The 22855-nt window shown below is 40.8% G+C and overlaps 1 protein-coding gene across 3 annotated transcripts in view; it reads right to left on the bottom strand.

Moving 5' to 3' along the window:
- Positions 1–22855, bottom strand: part of CFDP1 (craniofacial development protein 1) — a 124721-nt gene that overhangs the window by 85597 nt on the left and 16269 nt on the right. For all 3 annotated transcript variants that reach the window (XM_026495244.4, XM_057314251.1, XM_057314250.1), the window contains exon 5: positions 16446–16565. In XM_026495244.4, the coding sequence (XP_026351029.1) occupies positions 16446–16565 (120 nt within the window). The remainder of the gene's footprint in view (positions 1–16445; positions 16566–22855) is intronic.

A 22855-nucleotide genomic window follows, 5' to 3' on the forward strand; every position in this document is an offset into this window, starting at 1 on the left:
CGCTTAATATAACCCAAACGTTTCCAGATAAAGACCTAGAAATGCCAGATAAAAGATACCCCAAATTATTTTAAATGTATAGCTAAACTGACAAGTGAGAAAGGGAAACCCCGGAGCGCCAGGATCAAAGCAGGAAATGCAAACCACAGCAGTAGCACATCAGCAGACAGTGGCTACAGGCCAGCACCCGGGGAGGGGGTGAAGTTTCAATAACTTCCACTGGGTTTTGTTATACCCACATAACGGGACTGGTCTTGGGCTTACAGAAGGTGGAGAATTAGAACTAAAAATCCTAAATAGAGTGGAAACTCTATGCATGCTCAGGGAAAGGACAGATCAGGAAAAAATCCCCTATCAGCCTGGGGAGCCGACAAAAAAGCCTCTCAGCCTGGCGGTAGGGCATAGGGAGAAAGGATTTTTTTTTTTTTTTTTAAAGGTATGTAACTCCTTTCTTATCTTTTTTTTTTTTAAGATTTTAGTTATTTACTTGACAGAGAGACAGCCAGCTAGAGAGGGAACACAAGCAGAGGGAGTGGGAGAGGAAGAAGCAGGCTCCCAGAGGAGGAGCCCGATGTGGGGCTCGATCCCAGAATGCCGGGATCACGCCCTGAGCCGAAGGCAGATGCTCAACGACTGTGCCACCCAGGCACCCCGAGAAAGAATTTTCTGAGAACTGAAAACCTGGGCCTGGAGTCATATGGATTTGAGGGGCACAATTCTAATTTCAATTATAATGTCCGAATGTTCCAGGAGCTGGGGAGCAAGAAATTAACATAAAAATTAGCCCAAGCCAGGGCACAGAAGAAACAAATTCACCCCTACTTTTGAGAAATACAACTTCATCCCAGGCCATATGCTATCACCTCATAGACAAAACCTTGCTAAAGATGAATAAAAAATACTAAACACTAAAGAAAATAATCCATGGTAAAAGGGCCAACAAATAAAGATAACTCTAGAATTCTAAGAACTTCTCATAAAAAACCTATCACACAGGAACTATAAATAAGTATACACTTAAAATGATTACAAATATAAAAGCCTCAAAATCAAGATCCTATGGAAAAAGAACAGCAGATTTGAAAACAAACCAAACAGGGGCACCTGGGTGGCTCAGTCGGTTGGGCATCTGCCTTTGGCTCAGGTCATGATCCCAGAGTCCTGGGATAGTGCCCCATGCTGGGCTCCCTGCTCAGCGGAGAGTCTGCTTCTCCCTCTGCCCCTCACTCCATTCTCTCACTCTCTCTGTCTCTCTCTCAAATAAATAAAATATTTTTAAAAAATTAAAAATGTTTTTCAAAAAATAAAGTGCTCAGCCACTGAAATTAAACCCAATGGACAAATTAAAAGAGATGAGTGAGACACAGGTGAAGAAAAAGCAAACCACTGGAAAACAGGAAGTAACTGGAAGGCCACTCAGACAAATAATGAGATTAAAAACACCAAAGAGAAATGAAATAACATGGAGACTGCAAAGATCTGACATACACGTAAGAGAAGTTGTAGAAGGAAACAGTAGAATGCAAAAGAGGCAATATTCAAAGAGACAATGCTTGAGAATTTTTCAGAATTTTCAAAAGCCATGAATCCACATTGTATTAAAACTGCAGAAACCCAAAGTCAAAGAGAAGAGCTTAAAAGAGCCTTTACTCTTTGTAGGGCACAAATAAGAAAGAATGAAAGAACTATACTTCATGGTCAAACATTTAAGGGGCCATTAGTGGAACAGGACTACAAGGAGGGCGTGTATCAGGGAAGAGTGTGGGAAGGCAGAGATGGGGCTTGAAAAACAGGCAGGATTCCAACTGATGGGGGGAGATGAGGGCACCTAGGGGAGAGGAGAGAACCTCTGAACAAAGCTGAGGGGGGAGAAGATGGGCAAAGGGAAGGACTCCTTTATGGCTGTGAAACAGTAATTCACAGAACAAGGTATGGTTGGCTACAGCTACAGTACGGCGTTTGCTAACATCAGGCCACTAAAGAATGTGAACTTAACTACAGATGAGTATCAAGTTTTTGAGCAAGTGTCATAATCTAAACTGAATCTCTGCCAAACTATTCCAGCAGTGGCATGCAGGAAAGATGCAGGAAGAGGGACTGCAGGCTTTAAGTAAACTCAGGAAACGATTACAATAGTCCAAACCTTTAGAAAATATTCCAATGACACAGAGCTAGATGCTTAAGACCCAGAAAAAAGGCAAGTGGGAATGCAGATGAAATACAAAGAGAAAGAGGGGAGAGGAGGGAGCAAAAGAATAGGAATGAGCATTTACAGACATTGTGAAAGTAGAATTAAAAGCACTGAATGGATTGATTGGGCAGTTGGGGAGGCAAGGAAAAGAAAGGGAAATAATTGAACACACCATGAGTGACTGGGGGAACAACGGTGGCACATTTTTTCCTCCAGAGACAGAAAGGCAGCTTGGCCCCGCAGATGACCACGCAGGACTGGAAAGAAGCCTTCAATTCTAGTCCAGGCCCTCTCTCCTGGACAAGCTACTAACTTCACATGCTCCATCTCTTCAGCTCTGTAAAACGGGAGGACTCAGAGAAAAGAAAACGAGTTGAATGTTGGACCAGTGTGGTGTCAAGGAAATTCAGAAAAAATTTCTAGCAAGCAGTAAGAAATATGTTCCTGGAGCTAAGGAGAAAGGCAGTACTGGAAATGCAGAGCAGAGAATCACCAACATTAAAGAGATGGGTAAAGCTTTAGAGTAGACAAATGGATTATTAAGTGCACAAGAGAAGAGGCCTGTGAATCTTGAGAAAACCTTAAACAAATATGGCAAAGGTGGCAGTAGCAAGCCAGAGGCGTACCAGTCTTATCAGGAAGGAGTGGCCTGAGACAGTGTATCATAGGGAGAAAGGCGTTGTGTTTCATTTTCCATTGCCAACCAATTTCGTCAGCAACTGATAAAATATAAGGAAAACAAACATCTTTATCACAGACTCTCCCTACCATGCCTAAAAAACATCAATGCTTTGCTTTCATCATGGTGTTAACCAAAGTCCTACTTCAAAGGAGTTTAAAATAAAATATAACTCAAATTTCATAAAGACAGATACTTTAAAATCTAACCCTTCATGCAGCTGGAATTCCGCCTGGCAACTTCTTATACGATACTGTCAAATACACAGCTGACCTAAGTTAAGTTAGCCCAATAGGAAAGCTGGCTTCACCACATCAAAACTGAGAAATTGAGGTTCAGACTGGTCCAACAAAAGCTAAATCGGAATGACTTTCTGAAATGGTATAAAAAACTTGGAATTACTTCACCCACAGTACAACACAGAAACATGGCTGGGAAACAGACATGATGCTTGTGGTCACTGTTCTAAAGGAAACTCCTCCTCAAATCTTTTTTTAAAGCTCGCTACATTAGACAAGAGACCAAGATCAAGAGTGCTCTGCACATGGTTATCCTTGGATCTGATTCTCATTTCTGGTCCCAACAAGTCACACTCCCTCTGACTGTAGAGATGGTTTCTCCCTCTTACAGCTCACCATCTATCTCACAAGCAACTGGGCTAAAAGATCCCAGTTTAAAGCAGAAGCAAACACATGGGTTTTTCCTGTCCATTCTCACACCAGCAGCTACTGAAACTGTACCACATTTCAAATTCAAGAAGATGCTAATAATCAAAAGGCTGTGACTTTTTTATTGTCTAATGCACCCAGAATTACTAGATCTAAAGATTAATGCTTGTTCAGAAACTTCCATTTTCTCAGTGATACAGAAATATTAGCCTAGTTGAGAAGTTTTAAGTGATTTCAGCTTATACTTATCATAGGGTTCCCTTGGGTAACAGTTTTGGCAAGAATCCAGGGCTAAACAACTGAATATAGTAAGTGCTAGACTTCAGATCAGACTGATTTTCAACCCCTGACCAAAATAATTAGAACACAGCTGCCCGGCCTCTCCCATAAGAAAAATTCCCTGATCCAAATTAAAATATTTACCTAGTATGAATCTTTCTGTGTAATCATAATCTTCCATGAAATGGCAGCAAGATGCCTTTTATCAAAACCTGATCAGAAAACATGAATCACTGATTGCTATGCTTAGGAGAAGTAACATTCTTCACTGACTTTAAACATTCACTTAACTTCCAACATTAAGAACCTAAAAAAGAAACAGCACAGAGCACTTCAATGGACCTATAAAATATAATTCCTAAATTGGCTCACAATTTCTCTCAGTGTTTATAAAACTCAGATTTTTACCTGAACTCTTAGATGACTGAGAATTAGCCAAAAAGGTTTTCAGAGAGGAAACACAAATGAAATCAGCAGGTTAAGAAAATCCAGTTAATGCCACAGCTATGGAGAAAACGCTGCCAGAAAGGAGCAATGGTGTGCGGAAAGGGCCCTCTCACTTAACACCAGACACACTCCAAATTGGAATTGCCTATTCGGCCGCATCTGTTAGGATTTAAGGATTATATATCTGATGACCCAGCAATGCCATTTCTAAGAATCTGTTCCCCAGAAATAACAGTGTGAGAACATAAAAATGCCTGCGCAAGGATCATTATAGAATTATTCATAACTGCAAAATTTGGAAACTAAATGCTCATCAGTAAGGGAATGGTTACTCAAACTATAGAATATTTATGCAATGAAGTACAATGTAGGTATAAAAAATATATACAGGTTTATACTGAACCTGAAAAGATGCCCACAATAGACTAAGTAAAAATACACACTGCAGCTCACGAGTCCATTTTTGTTTTAATGGGTTTGAACTGCAGAGGTTCACTTATACGTGTTTTTGTTGTTGTTTTGTTTTGTTTTTAAGTAGGCTCCACGCCCAGAGTGAAGCCCAGTGTGGGGCCTGAACTCACAACCTTGAGATCAAGAGCTGCAATCAAGAGTCAGATGCTTAACTGACTGAGCGACCCAGGCACCCCATACTAGGTTTGGTTTTGTTTTTTTTTTACAGTACAGTACTATAAATGCATTTTCTTTCTCTTATGATTTTCTTGTCTCTAGCTTATTTTATTGTAAGAATGTAGTATCTAATACATGTAACATTTTAAATACGTGTTAAACAACTGTTTATGTTATCAGTAAGGCTTCTGGTCAACAAGAGGCTATTAGTGGTTAAGTTTCTGGGGAGTCAAAAGTTATACACAGATTTTTGACTGCTTGGGGAGAGGGGATCAGCAACCATAAACCCATGTTGTTTAAAGGTCAACTGTATTAGCCTCTGGGGTTGGGAATGAAGAACAGGCAGGTGGCAAGGAAATTTCACTGTTCTTTTCTGAAAAAATTTAAGTGGTGGAACTATGGGTCATATTTACTTTCTTATTTGTAATAAAAAAGCAAACAACAATGAAAGCTTTTGCATCTCCAAGAAAAAAATGAGAGAAGAAAAACCATCTTTCACTTTCTAAGCACAACAGTAGAGCTGAAAACAAATTTTAATTAAAGAAAAATGTAGAAACAGTATAGCACACAGAAATCTCATGCCAAGAGACGAATCTAATTAGGCAAAGAAAAATGTATAGCGCTCCTGTACCAAATGTAGGAAAGCTCCAAGTTCCTCGTATCCTGCCAGAGAAGTATCTTCGGGGGGGATTCTGCCCTCTAGCGTACCACGAAAGAAGCTAAAGCACATCAGACAATCAACTTAGCAAATCAGCACGTTATTAGTTAACCAAAATAGTTTCACTTCATTCCTAGAGCATCACAATTCTCTCCTTAAAGGAAGGTTCCACAACCTTGTTTCCAAGTCCGTTTCCTACGATCATACTAAGTAAACTCTGTGAACGTCATAATTTCAGCTATCTTTCTATTCTTCCCTACAGTCCCAGCAAAGCACCCAAAGCACTTTCCTGACTCGAATTTCACACCAAGAGAAATCTGGCACAACCAAGGGTAGAGTATTATAGCAAAATAAAGTTTTAAAAGTTTATAACACATATAGCCACCCAGCTGTTAAACTCATAGATTTTTGAAACTTGTTCAAACTATAACTCAATGATAAGAGCAAAAGGAAGAAGGCTGTTCTGTGTAATAAAGTTCAAATCCCCTAAGGATTTTCTAAGAACACTAGAATTTGTTCCACTCTGGGCAACCTTGAAAACCACTAGGGACACTTCCTAGGTTTATAGTATTTGTTGTGGGTATTCAATGCAAACTGACAGAGGTTACCCCATCCTGGTGACCACAAATGAAAAATGTTCTTGCTCTGAAAGCTTTTCTATGTTTGAGACCTCATTTAGATGCTCACATTGGCTGGCACTTCACTACTTGACCCAAATGGTCAAATTTTCTACCAAATTTTCTTTCCTAGCTTAGCCTGGAACAATCTCTTCAAATCAAGAATGTGAATGAGATAACCTTTAATAAATTCAAAATATTTCAACTATCCATGGGGAAATCTTTAGAGAATTAATTTTAATTTCAAACTCATTTACTCTGTACCTGCAATACCTACAGAAGTATATTTAAAAAGCAAGTTAAGAATAAGTTAAAACTGGGGAGCCTGGGTGGCTCAGTCGGTTAAGCGTCTGCCTTCAGCTCAGGTCATGATCCCAGGGTCCTGGGATTGAGCCTGCATCGGACTCCCTGCTCAGTGGGGAGCCTGCTTCTCCCTCTCCCACTCCCCCGCTGGTGTTCCCTCTCTCGCTATGTCTCTCTCTGTCAAATAAATAAATAAAATCTTTTTTAAAATTTTTTAATAATATTTTTTATAATGATTTTTTATTATATTATGTTAGTCACCATACAGTACATCCCTAGTTTTTGATGTAAATAAATAAAATCTTAAAAAAAAAAAGTTACACCTGAATGAAGCTGAATATTTAACATCCACTGAAGAACATGAAGGTGAAAGTCCAGTACAGAGTTTACAAAACACATCATCCTGGAGCTGACAAGTAAAATAATGGCAGGACCACCAACACTGCCAGAACCAATCATTTCCATTGTCATAGTAGGTCCTTGAAAAATGATCTTGGGGCACCTGGGTGGCACAGTCAGTTAAGCATCAGACTTGGTTTTGGCTCAAGTCATGATCTCAGGGTCCTGAGATCGAGCCCCGTGTTGGGCTCTGCACTTAGCAGGGAGTCTGCTTGAGATTCTCTCTCTCCCCCACTCTGTCCCTCCCGCTCATGCTTGCTCGCTTTCTCTCAATAAAGAAACCTTAAAAAAAAAAAAAGGTAATTATCTTCTTAAAAGCTATTTCTAGCTAGTCCTACCCTGGAACAAATGACTGCCAGAAGAAACGCACTAAACGCAACTGGGCAAGGATTATCTCCTACCTGGCTCTCCTGGCAACACCCTCACACAAGCTGCCTACAACGTAGGACTCAGACCTCAGTAGGAGCCAATTACCAGACAGAAGCAGGAGTAACATCACTGCTCTTACCCCCAGTTGACTGATTACATGTTGTGCACAGTTTCATTACTGACTGCTGACAGATTATCAATGTACAAACACACCTGGAACTCATTTTTTAAAATGTGCTACCTCTTCAATTTCATGAGAGAGTAATGGGACTGATATCCAGTACAGGAAACCTGGATTAGCTGTGGTTAATGGGGAAAAAGCCTACAAAGGAAAAGGGAGGGAACGTTCATCTCATTTCCCTAAAAAAACAAAAAAATTCAAAATAGCTTTCAAAGAGTTCCTCATCAGTTATAAAGCTAAAGAGATACTTCTTACCCAAAAAAGGCCAATTAGGTGGGTAAGAAAGAACGGTGTAGGACATAGTGGCTGAGAGTTCAGCCTCTGGTCTCAAACGGATCTGGACTGGAATCCTGCCTCCACCATCAACCACAGAATCTTGACCAGTTAACGGCACCTCCCTGAACCTCAGATTCCTGGTCTGTGCAATGGGTACAAAGTTAGCACCTACCTCTTAAAGTATTTAGTAGATTTAAAAAAATAATACATGTGAAACACCTAGCACTGTGCCTTAAATTTGGCAATCTGTCAATAGGACCTATTTTTCCCTTTGAAAAAGGTAAAGAACACTTAACATGCAGTATGACAAGATGATATGTCTGATATTTAAAGGACAAACTGGTCCCAAATGAAACTGACCTGGTCATTGAAGGGAAACATGTCATCCCAGTGTTAAAAACACCTGACTACGGGAACCCAGCAGGTAACAGAAGGAGGGAAGCAGCTGAGTTGGGGCCAGGAAAGGGCAAGCCCCATCTACTCTGCTCCAGCTCACCACTGCTCTAAGGAAAGACAGAGGGCAACGGCACAACTTGTCGTTTCTAAAGAAAAGCCAGTAAACCAGACTTTTATGTCAACCCTCCTGATTTTTAAATACTGGCCAAATAAAAACATCTAAGGACAGGCTTGTCCATGAACTGCCAGTTTGTGAAAGCCTGCCCTAGAGTACAGTCTCAAACCAGAAACTGAAGAAAAGCCCAGTGGTTATATAACTGAGGGACTCCAGCTCCCTAAAACTGTGCTCTAAGGGGATTTTGGAAAAGAAAATTCTTCTCTGTACAAACTGTCCTAAGCAATGCAGATATTTAGTATGCCTGAACTCCACCCACTAAGTACCAGTGGTCTCCTCAAGTCTTGTGATGACCAAAATATCTCACCACACATTTCTGAACACCTCCTACTGACAGTACCACAACCACTAAGAATAACAAAGTTAAATCCAAAAGTTAGTGGGAAGGTCAAGAACATCTATTTACAAACAGCAGTAAAATAAGAACAGGGCCAGCCCTGAGTCAACTAAACTAAAATCCCAAATTATCATCAAACAGGAAATCTCACTAAGTAGAAAGCTAAAAACTGGTTGTGGGAACAAATCAAAAGACTTAAATCCCTCTCCATACTTCTAGAATTAATTAAGATGGAAGGAAACTGCCTTATCTTTTTTCTAGCCATTGCTTTAATAGTGTTACTGAACACCATAGTTTTCCACCCCTCTTTTTTCCTACAGCCGGAGCTTACATACAGAACTGTACATGCTTCAGAGAAATCACAGTGGAAACAAATCTAGGCACCCAAGGCACCCACCCTTTGTAACGTTCCTGGATTTTTCTCTTATGGCTCATTCTCCTATTCAAGAGCATGTCCAGGTTACCAAACGACCGAGCAATTCCACACCCAGGTACATACCCAAGTGAAATGAAAACACATGTTCACATAAAAACCTGCACATGAATGTTCACAAACATATTATCGGTAATAGCCAAGAAGTGGAAACAATTCTATGTCTATTGACTAATGAATGAATAAACACATGTGGTATATTCATACAGTGGAGTACTATGTGGCCATAAAAAGGAATGCAGTACAGAAACACAAATGAATCTTGAAAACATTATGCTAAGTCAAAGAAGCCAGACAGAAAAGGATAAATATTGTATGATGCCAATTACGTAAAATGTCCAAAGAGGCAAACCTAGACACAAAAGTTCGATTAGTGGTTGCCTGAGAGTGTGCGAGATAGGTAGCGATGGAGAAGGACTGCATTTCTTTTTTGGGGTGATGGAAATTATTGTGGTTCATAGCTTTATGAACACACAACGCTGCAAATATGCTAAAAACCAATGAACTGTGTAATTTAAATTGGTGAATAAATAAAAACAGCTTAATAAAGCTGTTTCTAAAAAGAAAAAAAACATATCCAATTTTAAATCATTAAATCTGGGATACCTGGGTGGCTCAGTCAGTTAAGCGTCTGCCTTCAGCTCAGCTCATGATCCCAGGGCCTCGGGATGGAGTCCCACATCGGGCTCCTTGCTCAGCAGGGAGCCTGCCTCTCTCTGCCTCCTACTCTCCCTGCTTGTGCTCTCTCTCTGACAAATAAATAAATTCTCTAAAAAAACATTTTTAAAAAATCATTAAATTGACCAATACCATTTGTTCTCTTAAAGACTATATGACAGGTCATAACTGCTGGAACACCCACTTTCTTCCAATCATCTTAGTTATTATAATAATTACCAATAAGCCCTTGATCATGATATTTACTCTTAAAACAAGCTGATTTTCCGCTTCTTGGAGTGGCCAATCTCGAGGCATTAAAAGTAACCTCACTGTGTCTCTTCACCAGGAACAGGGGCACACGCCAACTGACCAGGCATTTCGCAAGGGCATCACCAGGAGAAAAAAGTCTGATTTCTGGGGTAGCCTGTCTTTTTTGTTGTTGATATGAATACATTTATTGTGGATAACATGGAGGTCCTTTCTTCTCTGTTAGTAAAGATACTTGAAATATAATTAGATCTAGTTTTTTTAAGGATTGATTAGGATAGGGATATAAGGAACATAATAATATGTCATATTTACGAAGAGAATATCAGATTTTCTAATGAGTTGTTTTTAAGTTCATCTATTGATTTCTTCTTGGAAACAATGCATTCTCCCATGGAAAAAATGTTTAGGTTTTTTCTGTTTTGTTTTAAGATTTTATCTATTTATTTGAGAGCGAGACAGAGCACAAACAGGGGGAGGGGCAGAGGGAGAGAGAAGCAGTGACCAGGGAGCTCGACGTGAGGCTCAATCTCAGGACCCTAGGATTATGACCTGAGTTGAAGGCAGATGCTTAATTGACTGAGCCACCCAGGCACCCCTAGATCTAGCTTTTAAATGTTCTTCTCAACGAAAAGCAACTCCTTGAAAAGGGCTTAAAAAAAGATCAACATAGATCAGAGCTCTGACTGATCATCATAACAAGAGATCCTGATAAAAAATTAGAAACGTTTCCACCTAATATTGCGGCTATGCCTAATTCTTGTTTTAAGTGAAATGTTCAATGCTCTCTATCAGAAGACTGTATATTGAAATATGTAAAATCTTAAAAGCCAATAAGGTCTTGTTAACACCTGTCCAAGGAGGGTGAGAGGGATGAGGTTACCTGCTCAGGCACAAAGAATGTTCCATAGATAAAAGGCTCCTAGGGGCCCACTGGTCAAACACACTGAGCACAGACAAAGCATAGCAACAGTTGGGGGCTGGGAGGAGGGAGGGCGCCTGGGTGGCTCAGTTTAAGCATCTGCCTTCAGCTCAGGTCATGATCCCAGGGTCCTGGGATCAAGCCCCGCATCAGGCTCCCTGCTCAGCGGGAAGCCTGCTTCTCCCTCTTCCACTTCCCTTGCTTGTGTTGTGTCTCTCTCTGTCAAATAAATAAAATCTTTTAAAAAAATTAAAATTAAAAAAAAAAAAGAAATAGTCGGGGGCTACTGTCTTCGCAGGTCTTTAGTCTGGGTCTTCCACCTTCAGCAGGACACTGTGGAATTCTGACTTTTCTATCTGGGAAGCAAACATTGCTAACCTGACACCACCCACGACATTGTGTTGAGACTCAACAATAAGGTCTTTGTTTTTTTCTGTCTCTTCTCTCAGTAGACCAAGAAGACAAGACAAAACCACATGGGAAAATGATGTTTTTCACTTAATCTTAAATTTTATTGCTTCAGGTCATTCCCAGTCTCTAAGGAGGCAACTAAATAGTAAGCCCTTAGTTTAACAAGTTGATGCCTGCAGCTAGGATTATAAATTTCACCAAGTTTAATAGTAGCCTACTGCTGGAACAGGTGAGTAATAAATGGGGGGGTGAAAGCTGACCTAGTCAAATACCCGCGAAAGCTGGATTCAAATGGCCACTGGTGTTGGAGTGAGGACTGGGGCAGAGGACTGACAGGGCAGCAGGAGGGATGGAGGGCAGGAAATGGATCAATGGATCAATAGATTAGAGCAACAGAACTGCAGGAATTCAGACACATCAAGTGAGTACTGTACTTTCTATCGTCTGTGATTCCTGCCTCTAATTAAAATTGGGTGTTTGGTTTACTTCATTCCCAAAGCATAAACTTTGGCTTTTTATAGCCCAAGCAGTGTGCTATTTTAAACATGAAGAGGAAATGCATTTTCAATTACAAACATTTGCTCCTGTGAATCTGTTCTTATTTGCTAGCAAAGGATGTGGGACAGGATGTTTTACCCTCCTGCTCTGGTTTTCCTGTATTGCTTAAATCTGTTTAGAGAGAAGGAAAATAAACAAATAAAGTGTTTCTGCTGGACAATTTCTGTAAACTGAACCAACTCCAAAAATGAAAATGAAAAACATCTGTGGAAAAGTATTACAATAAGTTTATTTTAATAAATTGGATTATTCCTATAGATTCTTCCCCCGAAAAGACTTCCCATGCCAGGCACATGCAGCCTGCAGCAGATACTAACATTCGCAATAAAATGTGCCCATTTGGACACCCTAGATCAGACGCATTCCTCTTGACCCTGTCTTTTCCCTCAATTGGAGAAGCTGAGACGCATTTCAGAAAAATGATCTTGCCAACATTGAAGGTCACCTTCTGGATTTACTCAGAAATTTTCATGTACAACTCTGAGCGCTTTTTTTACTCAGGCAGACATATCCTTAAGATCTGTTACATTCTGTTACATCTGTTACAATACTACTGCATTTTAGAAGAAATTGGGGTGCCTGGGTGGCTCAGTCGGTTAAGCATCCGACTCTTGGTTTCAGCTCACTCAGATCATGATCTGAGAGTCATGAGATCAAGCTCCGTGTTGGGATCCATGCTAGGATAGAGCCTGCTTAAGATTCTCTCCCTGTCCCCCTCCCAAGCACTATATATAAATAAATAAATAAATAAATAAATAAATAAATAAATAAATAAACAAACAAATAAATAAATAAATAAATAAAATCTTTAGACAAAACTGATTTTAATCAAGAAATTGATTTTAATCAAATTTTCCTTGACCTTTTTATAAGGGAGTCAGTGGTCCATCCATCTACTGAAAGGTATTTTACCAGTTGGCCCCTGCAGATTCCATCTGTCCTTCTGCTCTCTGTCCCAGGTGCGGTCCTGCATGAACAGCCTGAGAAAGACACTCTTCTTCATCAAACTTTAGTCCAGCTCCTTTGAGCCCTCTTCTCAGCTAGGCCTCAATCTTGGCCTCCATCCTTGCTGGGCATGCATTTTAGCAATTTAGCCCAATTTTAGCAAGAATCTTCCTAGGTCAGTTTTAAGAGAATCCTCCACTCTTGATATCTGATTAAGTTCCTCATTCCCCACCCTTGATGTGTAAGCAAGTACTTAGCCTTCCTTCAGCAAGAATCCTATTAAGTCTGTGTTTAGCAAGACTCTCCCTACCCCTGGTGTCTCTGAGCAATGTTCCATCCTCAGACACCCTCCCGGCTGCCCTAGATCTGCTCCTTGGCCGTAAATCCTCAGCTGTCTATGCTGTACTGAGAGTTGAGCCCAATCTCTCACCCTTACTGTGATAGTCTTGCCACCTACTGCAATAATCCCAAATAAGTCCTCCTTACCATTTTAGTAAGCGTCAGAATGGAGTGTCCTGGCAAGAGATGGGAGAAGAGGAAGAAGGGGAAATCTGGGTATTCATGTCCCTGGCTTCCCCCTGGAGAGCCCACTGTTCAAGTGAAGGTCTCAGCTCCTGTCAGGAAGTCCTCCCTGTCTTCCATGCCAAAACGGTTCCCCCTCTTGCCCCTTCAGGTCTAGGGGAGGTAATGCGGCCTCCTATTACTAGCCCCGAGCACATCACAATATTCTATCTCTGTGGTTTTTCATTACTTTGTGAGTTATCAAACTCTCCTCAAAGTATCCTAATTTTGAGGATGCCATCTGTTGCCTGCTGGGTCTCCCTAATACAGATATCATGTCAGCAATTTACCCTTGAGAGCTATTCATTCTTTCTAAGAAAGGAAGGCACGGATCCAGAACACAGTGAGGCTTCCACGAGTTACTCAGTGACTGAAGCAAGCTGACCTTGTCAAGCTGCCACCTCTCCCTCCTCTAGTTATCTCCATCAGTATAGCAACACAATGTTTTCTGAAACACACATGGTTTCCGAGTAGAATCTCTAAGCATCAATAGGGGATTATTTCAAGAAATACCCAAGGAGACTAGAAGTAAAAACTGTGCTAGCTGAAATGAACTATGCTTGAACCCTAAGGTACAAGAAACTTTGCCTTTATTTCTATCTGGTACTTAATCCAGAGTTAATTTTTACAGTAAGACTTTGAATAGATGTAAGAGACACTCTGTAATAATACCACATATATGCCTATGTGGTAACCCAAGTAAAACCTGCAGAAGACGATTTGTCAAATTCAGATTGTAGTAGATTACGAAATCAATTCAGTGGCCCATGACCTTTTTTTAAATGACACATACTACACACAACCATGTAAAACAGAAAATCAGAAGTCATCGTACGTACTAAAGGTAAATATTTCACCAAATTTTACTTCACTTTTTACATTCCTCTATGGGCGTACTAGGGCATACTATAAAATGCATTCCTTACTGTGAGTCAATCAAGTCTGAAAGCTACTGGTCTGAAGAGAATCCCTTTCAAACAATTTAACAATTATAAGGCTAAAAACATGCTGCTTCAGCCTACAACCTCATATTTTTTAATCTCAACCCTCACTAAAAATAGGTTATTTTGTCACTCAGTATAAAAATTTTATGAAATAATACTTACCATATAGTATAGTATGCTATTTTTTAAAAGATTTTATTTATTTATTTGTTTGACACAGACAGAGAGCGTGCACACAAGCAGGCAGAGTGTCAGGCAGGCAGAGGGAGAAGCAGGCTCCCCGCTAAGCAGAGAGCCCAACATGGCGCTCGATCCCAGGATCCTGGGATCATGACCTGAGCTGAAGGCAGACACTTAACCGACTGAGCCACCCAGCCACCCCTAGGTATGCTATTGTTTTTATTCCATTTTATTTCTTTTCTTTATTTATTTTTAAAGATTTTATTTATTTGAGAGAGAGAGAATGAGCATGGGCAGGGGCAGAGGGAGAGAGAGAGAAAAGCAGACACCCCACTGAGCACGGAGCCCAACGCAGAGCTCAATCCCAGGCCCTGGAGATCATGACCTGAGCTGAAGGCAGACACTTAACTGGCTGAGAAACCCAGGCACCCCCGATTTTATTTCTTTTAAATGATGATTATAAATCACAGCTTGAAAACTACTGGCCCAAAATACGAACAGGGCCAGTGCAGAGAGCCCTGTTCACATTACTCTGTTCCTCCCACGGCTGTCCTCTTTGGTGTTTACATCGTTTCCCCTGTGGTAGCAAGCTCTCAAATCCTTTTCCTTCTTATGTCTCTATTTAACTGCTCCGTGACTTCTGCCACCTGCTCACTCCGGTGGGAGCGAAAGCCTTGGGGTAAGGAGTAATGAAGAGTATGAGGCAGATGTGGACATGGCCCGGCCTTGCCTTGCACTCACCAGCACGGCACACGCGCGAGTGCGGCCTCTTACCGCAAGCACCTGCCGCTCACAGCCTGAGGACTGAGGGCATATGGGAGCGGTCCTGAGCCAGTGACAGATGGGAACTGGAGGAGAACTATTCCAGTGTCCTTGCCCTCGCCGTGTTCTTCACCACCTCTCTGAGATACCTAGCAGAACCGAGTGAGCACCAGCCGCCACTGGCAGTAAACTGCCAGAATCCACTTCCTACCTGGGCTTCCTTCCCAGCCTTTTCCACTTCCCTGCTGGGGCTTCCTGGAATCACCTCCCACACTAATGACTTGAACTCAAATCTCTGTCTCAGGGTTGCTTCTGGGTAAACACAACCTAGATGAGCACACAAACTTACACAGCCTTGTTTGGAGCCAGGGCTACAAAGATGAGAAAGGTCTGCTCATAATCTGATAGGAAAACCAATGATTTATTTTTATTTTTTCATGTAAAAGGCAAAACAGAATTTTACTGCTCGTAGCAACAAGAGGGAAGGAAGAAGTGACAAGCTATGTGAGTGAAGGGTCAGAGAAGCCCGTGGAGGTGACCTGTTCCACCCCAAACCGTCTAGGATGCAGCCCTCCCCACAGGAGTCAGCGGCTGATGGGTGCTGCTGATGGGCCGTGGTCCACGTCCCGGCAGGCTAGCGCCCTGGCTTCTCATATTTACTGTGATGCTTTACAACACAGGTTATAAAGAACGGAATTTTTATTTTCCCCAAAGGAAAGCTATCTAGTCTTCAGCTAAAAATAACTCAAGTAATATGGAAAATACGAAGAGAGAAAACTATGAAGTCCCCGAGCAATGTGTTAACAGAATTACTTGTAAATCAGCTCTAACCTTCCAAGGCTCCTTTGAGGTCCTTGGGGGATGGGACTGAGTGCTCAACCTAATCTCCACTATAAGTTCTAATAAACTGTTGACATTTTCATTCAAAAATTATTTTTAAGTGTAAAATCTCCTACACGCTCGGCTCTGTGGTCAACATTGTAAATCAGCACTTTCTTTAGGCTGGAACCGAATAAGAAAGCTAAGGCTCATTTTCTTTGCACCTTCCATTTTGGTTAATATTTCAGCAAAGGCAAAGCAGCAGCATAATTCCTGCTCTCAGAAAACAAGTCACGCCAGCTACAGTGAAGTAGGTGCTTGTACTGAAAACAGCTTCTCCAACGTGCCAGGCATACCGGAGCCTGAGCCCAGAACACTCACCCAGAGCCAGCAGGCAGCGACGGCAGAGCGGCAGGGACAGCAGCCTGTGGCTTTTCCTTCTCGTTTTGCTTGAAGAAAGATTTGGCTTCTTTAGATGTAGCATCCACTTCCTTAGTCACCCTGTGCCAAGGAGGGAAACATCAAATTTGTAAGAAGAACAAAAAGAGAGAAATAAAATCTAAGAAAAGGGAGTAAGTGACAACAAGGAAAACACCCAATGGGCTTCCAGTGAGTTCTGGCTGCTGGGGTTTCTGATTCAGGTCCACTACCACAGCTCTGAATCAAGGCATCTTCCCTTACCAAAGGAACAACAGCGTATGTACCTGATCTCCCTAAAATCACCTCCATTACTTGTGTCAGCTTGCCACACACACCAGTGGTCACTGCTGAGCCACAGCCCGTGAGCTGCCGGTGGCAAGGCTGAGAAGGCTCTCCCACCGCACCTCACACATAGATGAGGACTCCCAGTTAAAGGTCTGGGGAGGAATGGGGAGATGGAATATTTGGGAGAAAAACACTAACATTATTTCGAGAAGAAGAGCAACAGTAAAAACAACTGGAAATATTTTACAGAATGCTCCTGTTTCACAGCTAAAATAACCCAAAGATGAAACAAAATGCCTTCAAACTGGCTAAACAACACTCATTTGGGAGTGGAAAAAAAAACTACAGGATTGAGAATCCTGTCCAATTTCAAATCTGGAAAAATGGTCCTCAATAAAACTGAGTCCTAAAGGATCAAATAAGGTTACTTCGAGTGTCTGAGATTTCAGCTAAAGAGAGGACAAGTGTTTAATGCCTGCTTAGTCTTGCCAAGTCAACAAAAACATAGAGGAATTTTGTTTAAATTCCAATCTATCCGTAGGAGGATGCAAGATTAAGGTCATTGTACTGTGAGCGTTCGGCCAGGTCCTCCCAAATAAACTGGGCAAGAACAATGGCAGGTGAATCGGATAAATTCCACCTTTGCAGGGATGTAAGCCTCTGTCTCTTCTCTCCTTCCAACTAGGCTTCTGGGGAGCAGAAGCAAGTTTTCTTATTGAAAGCCATCTCACTCCTGCACTGTGTCACCTACTCAGGGGGCACAGAATAAGAGTTTGCGAGTTCTGTATTGAGAATCTTCACTAGGAAACACTGGCAAGTTAATCTTGAGGGGTGACTTAAAACAACACCACATTCTGTTACTCCCCTGTCCATGGTCTTGGAATGGCTGGTATTACTCAGAGGATCAAACGGAAATTGTGGAACCTCTAAAACCTGGTCCTACTCTTCACTAGGCTTAACTTGTGTGTCTCTCCACTCTCCCCAGTGAACTTCTGAGTAATGAGCCAAGAGTAGAAACTAAGAGGGAGAATTTATACCACAGATTAGACCATCACTCAGCAAATATACATTCCTTGTCTAATCCACTGATGCTGAGCTTGGGTGCATGCTTCGATGGTCAAGGAGATGTTAGCTGATCTGACAGGAAAAGCAGCTTCAAGGTTGGTGCTGTTTCACTTGCCCCTTGAGTTCTACCCCTTTGCCCCGTAAGAAGAATACGCCTCAAGTACCAGCTAGTCCCAGATGGCTGAAGGACACACACTGAGATCTGAATCCAGCAAGCAGCTTGGAGCCCAACCCAGACTGGCTGAACCCCAGCCACATGGAAACACATGGGCAACAAACAAATGCTTACTGTTGTATACCACTGAGGTTTGGAATGGCTTGTCACATAGCATTTCTGTAGCAACGGCTGACACATCCATGTTTCATGAACAAAAAATCAGAAATCTAAGTTACTTTGCCAAGACTATGCAGAGATTTAGTAGCAATGCTAGAGAGAACCCCGTAGTAGACTCAATTTCCAAAGATGGTTGCCACAACCCATTCTACATGCTCTTCCAAAACCTGACATCATCCCAGTGAGAGGGGAGGTATATGTCATCACCCACCACTCCCCGCCCCGCTTAAAACCGGGTGGGCCTTTGTGGCTGCCAATCCCCAGAGTTTAGTGGGAGTGGCACTACATGACTTCTGAGGCCAGTGATAAAAGGTAACGGAGCTCTCTCCTGCTGCTCCCTCAAGAATGCAACTGTGAAACCTCAAGTTACCATACACGAAGCCTGGCTACTCTGGACCCACCGTGCTACGCAGAACACCCGGCAAGACCACAGGGAGAGATGCCTGAGGAGCCTGTTCCAGTCCAGGCCCGAGACATGGGAGCAAGGAAGCCTTCGAGATGGCTCCACACCCAGCCGCTAACTCCAACTGCATGAGAGACCCTGAGTAAGAGCTGCTGGAGCCCAGCTACCCTCCACAACTATGGGAATGACAAGAACACGACTGTTTTAAGCCACTCAACTTTGGAGTAATTCCTTACACTGCTATACAGACGACCAAAATAAACCCACATCCAAACCTAAAGCTTAATGCAGAGTCCCAGGGTACTGGACTAGAAAGAGGTGCTTTCAATCTCCTTGCCCTGGGTAGAATCTGGGGCAGATCTTAGATGGCTCATGAAAAACAAGTAGACACTTGCACTTAGAAATGACAGTTTGAACACAGGTTTTATTCTCCACTCCCTACCAAAACCCTACTAAATAGTGGTAAATAAATTTACAAAGGCAAAACTACATAAGGATATGGAGAAGAGATATAACAGAGAAAAGATGCCAATCCAGTTTTCTGAAGGTAGAAAGTAAATAGACAAGCAGAACTTGGCTCTGGTTTTTGTTTTCTCTGATCTAAGCCTCTAGACGTAAAGAATGGCCAATAAAAAGTCAATCTATACTACGGTATTTTACAAAGGCTCAGTAAATTGAGATACCAGGAACCTCTGAAGGGAGAGGACAGGAGTAGGGCTAAAATCAGTTTATCTTAGGAGCAACTAGGTCCAGATCCCCTTCTCGAACCTCATACCATAGGCTACTGTCCCCCACCCAACCCACCAAAACCCATTACTCCTTGGAGAAATAAAAACCACAGAAGTTCCGAACTCAAAGGGCAGGGCTGAAGTCTCATTCTGAAAACAAGGTAATTAAATGACAGTCTATTTATTCGCTCTTCCTTTTCCACAACAACCTGGAAAGCTATGTGTTCCAGATGGCTGAGTTAGTTACAAGATGGAGTGCTGCCCAACCTGTGTAGGACTTTGCATCAATAAGAAATAAATACGTAGAGTTGACCCTTGAACAATGCAGGGGTTAGGGGCACCGACTCTCCACACAGCTGAAAATCCGCATATAAGTTCTGACTTCCCAAAAACTTAACTACTAACAGCCTTTAGCGCACCAACTCCCTACACGGTTGAAAACCCGCATATAAGTTTTGACTTCCCCAAAACTTAACTACTAACAGCCTACTATTGACAGAAAACCTTACCAGTAACATAGACAAATGATTTAACACATATTGTGCATATGTATTATGTACTATTCTTACAGTAAAGTTAAAAAAAATGTGAGAAAATCATACAAGAGAAAATACATTTACAGTACTGCAAAAAAATCCACATATAAGTGGACCCATGCAGTTCAAACCCATGCTGTTCAAGGGTCAACTGTACTGTATTATGCTACTGAGTTTCTGGATTTTTTACCACAGCATGGCCTATCATAACTTTACTATTACATCTATTTAATAGGAATTTCAGAAAAAGAGAAAATATGGAAGAGGTTGTCCACAAAAAAGAAAATTCCCTAGAAGGATGATTTTTCACAAGAAGAGCCACAGAGTACCTGATGTGGCAAGTTTTAAGATCCACCATAATATCATTGTAAAATCTTAGAATGTTTGTGATAAAAGATGAAGATGAAGTGGTTCAAGGTATAGGGAAAGTAAAAGAAGCCTTTATGCAAGGCACGTTTTATTTTGTTTACCTGTTTTACCACAGGACTGACAAAGCTCCTGTAGCAGCCACCTAATGCAATTTGGTGAACATTTTCTGAAAAGCACCCTACATCCAGGCACTGTGTTAGATGTGGAACTTACAAATAAAAATATATGCATGGTCCCTGCCCTTCTGGGGCTCACAGTCCATCAGGACAGCTAACCATGAAATAAGTTATGACAACACATAATATACAGTAAGTACCACAAAGAAAGCATGAAATGAGTATAGCTACGAGAGTATCTCTGTTAACTTATTAACGCCAAAGTCCTATCCACAGTCACAAAAAAATGACATCCATAAACTGTTGTTTCTCTCGGGGACTTTGGGAATCAATACAAAGCAACATAAGCAGACTTTTACTCTTCATTAATAGTATGTCTGGAAGAACTCGATTTTTAACAAGCAATAAGAAGAGATTCAGCTCTCAAAATATCTTCAAGGAGGGGAATAGTTCAATTATAGACCAATTTTAATATATAAGAGGGAACTCTGATTGGAAAGGCCCACTATTAGCAATAGTCAATTCAAGTGTTATCAGCAGAAATGTCATTTTAACTTCATTTCACTTACTTAGAACTTCCTGAAAAGTCTTTATTTAGGCAGAAACTTTCCATGACTGGCTTTTTCCAAAAGGTGAATCACTCAGGAAAGTCTGAGCTAACTGGCTCAGCTGGTTATGTGATACAGAGGGTAAAAAATACTATTTTTCCTCATTCCTGAAGGTTAACAAGCTACATATTTTTCAAGGGGGAAGAAAACAAAACAAAAAGATAAAAATCCAAAGCTTAACAATTAAAACATAATTAGAAAAAACTAAAAGACTAACTTGGTGCTAACACTACCTTATGCTTATACTTACAAATTCTTCCCAGTCATCACTAGCTCTTTCTCACATTTCTTAAAGATGTAGTAATGCTCTTAACTTGATACAAAGGAAAAAAGAAAAAGCAGAATAATGACATCAAGAGATTAAAAGATATACTCAAATCCATATATCAAGTTTGCATCTGGCTGTCAATTAAAATTCAGGCCTCCCAAGTTCCTATGTGAGGGTTCCTAATAACACCTAAATTTTAAGTATAAGCAATTTAAGTTAAAAAAAAAAAATTCTGCCAATATGCCAATCAACAGGGTTTTATTTTCTTTAGGAGGAAGGAGTTCTAGAGAACATTTGCTTACCATGTTATTTATCTCAGCAATGAACGTTTTTATAAGTAATAAGCTTGTATTTCTTTTGAATAGAAAATATATATGTGTGAGAATGTGTATAAAGGTGCTTCCCTAAGCATATTTCTTTGGTTTTTTTTTTTAATAGACATGGTGCTGCCCCCTCATGACAAATGACGGAAATAGCAGGCTCCCAAATACCCATCCAGTACTTAAAATTACCATCCATTTGCTTTATAAAATGAAATAGGAAATTTGTGTCATTAATATAAATATTAATACATCCAAAAAATTTATCTGATCAGGAAATTTGATGATTTCTCATAACAGTTATTCACCAGCTTTTCTTACTCTCTGTCACGCCGATGGTAACATTATAATAGATCTTTCTTGGATATCCTATATGACACATGGGAAGTAATACAAGCCAAGAAAGATTTCTAAAAACTTTTAAATATATATTCCTAATGGCATATCACACACTTTCTGCATTACTTTGTAGGATTTCCAAACTATTAAAGGCTTTCTGTCAGTGTTCTGCTACCCTCTACTGGACAACTCAATAGTTCCAGTGTGATTTCTGGCAGCAAAATAACTACTAATCCACAACATCAAGAATTACCTAATGGATCCCCAAAATGACTGATTATCAAGGAAATGGGTGTCTTTACAATGGAGAATTCTGACAGGTATTGCCTAAGTGGTCTAACTTATCACCACCAATACTGAGTGCTATTGATGTGATGTACTGGGGAAGATAAAACATCGCCAACATAGCATATTTGTCTAGGTGACTAATCTGAAGTTAATCATGAGGAAACTATGCAAAATTCCAAACTGAGGACCATCCTACAAAACAAATGACTCTAAAAAACATATACCTGACCCTTGAAAAAGCAGCAGTTAGGGGCGCTGCCACCCATGCACCCCACAGCCGAAAATCCACGTGTAACTTTGACTCTCCCAAAACTTAACTACTAATAGCCTACTGTTACCGATAACATAGACAGTCAATTAACACATGTACCACATGCTATGTTCTTATAATAAAGTGAGCTATATTAAAAGAAAATGTGATTAAGAAAGTTATAAGAAAAATACATTTTTTCAATACAGTACTGTATTGAAAAAACTCTACGTATAAGTGGACTTGTGCAGTTCAAACGGGTGTTGGTCAAGGGTTAACTGTATATGTCAGTGTCATAAAAGGCTTTAAAAAAGGAACTTAACAAGAAAAGACTAAAAAGACTAAATGCAGAGTGTAACCTTGGACTGGATGTTGGACTGAACAAGAAATACAGCTACACAAGGAATATTACTGGTATAACTATTTAAAAATTTAAGTGGAATCATACCTAAAGCTACTTAA

This window comes from Ursus arctos, unplaced genomic scaffold, assembly GCF_023065955.2.
Source record: "Ursus arctos isolate Adak ecotype North America unplaced genomic scaffold, UrsArc2.0 scaffold_19, whole genome shotgun sequence".
In the NCBI taxonomy this organism is placed as follows: domain Eukaryota; kingdom Metazoa; phylum Chordata; class Mammalia; order Carnivora; family Ursidae; genus Ursus; species Ursus arctos.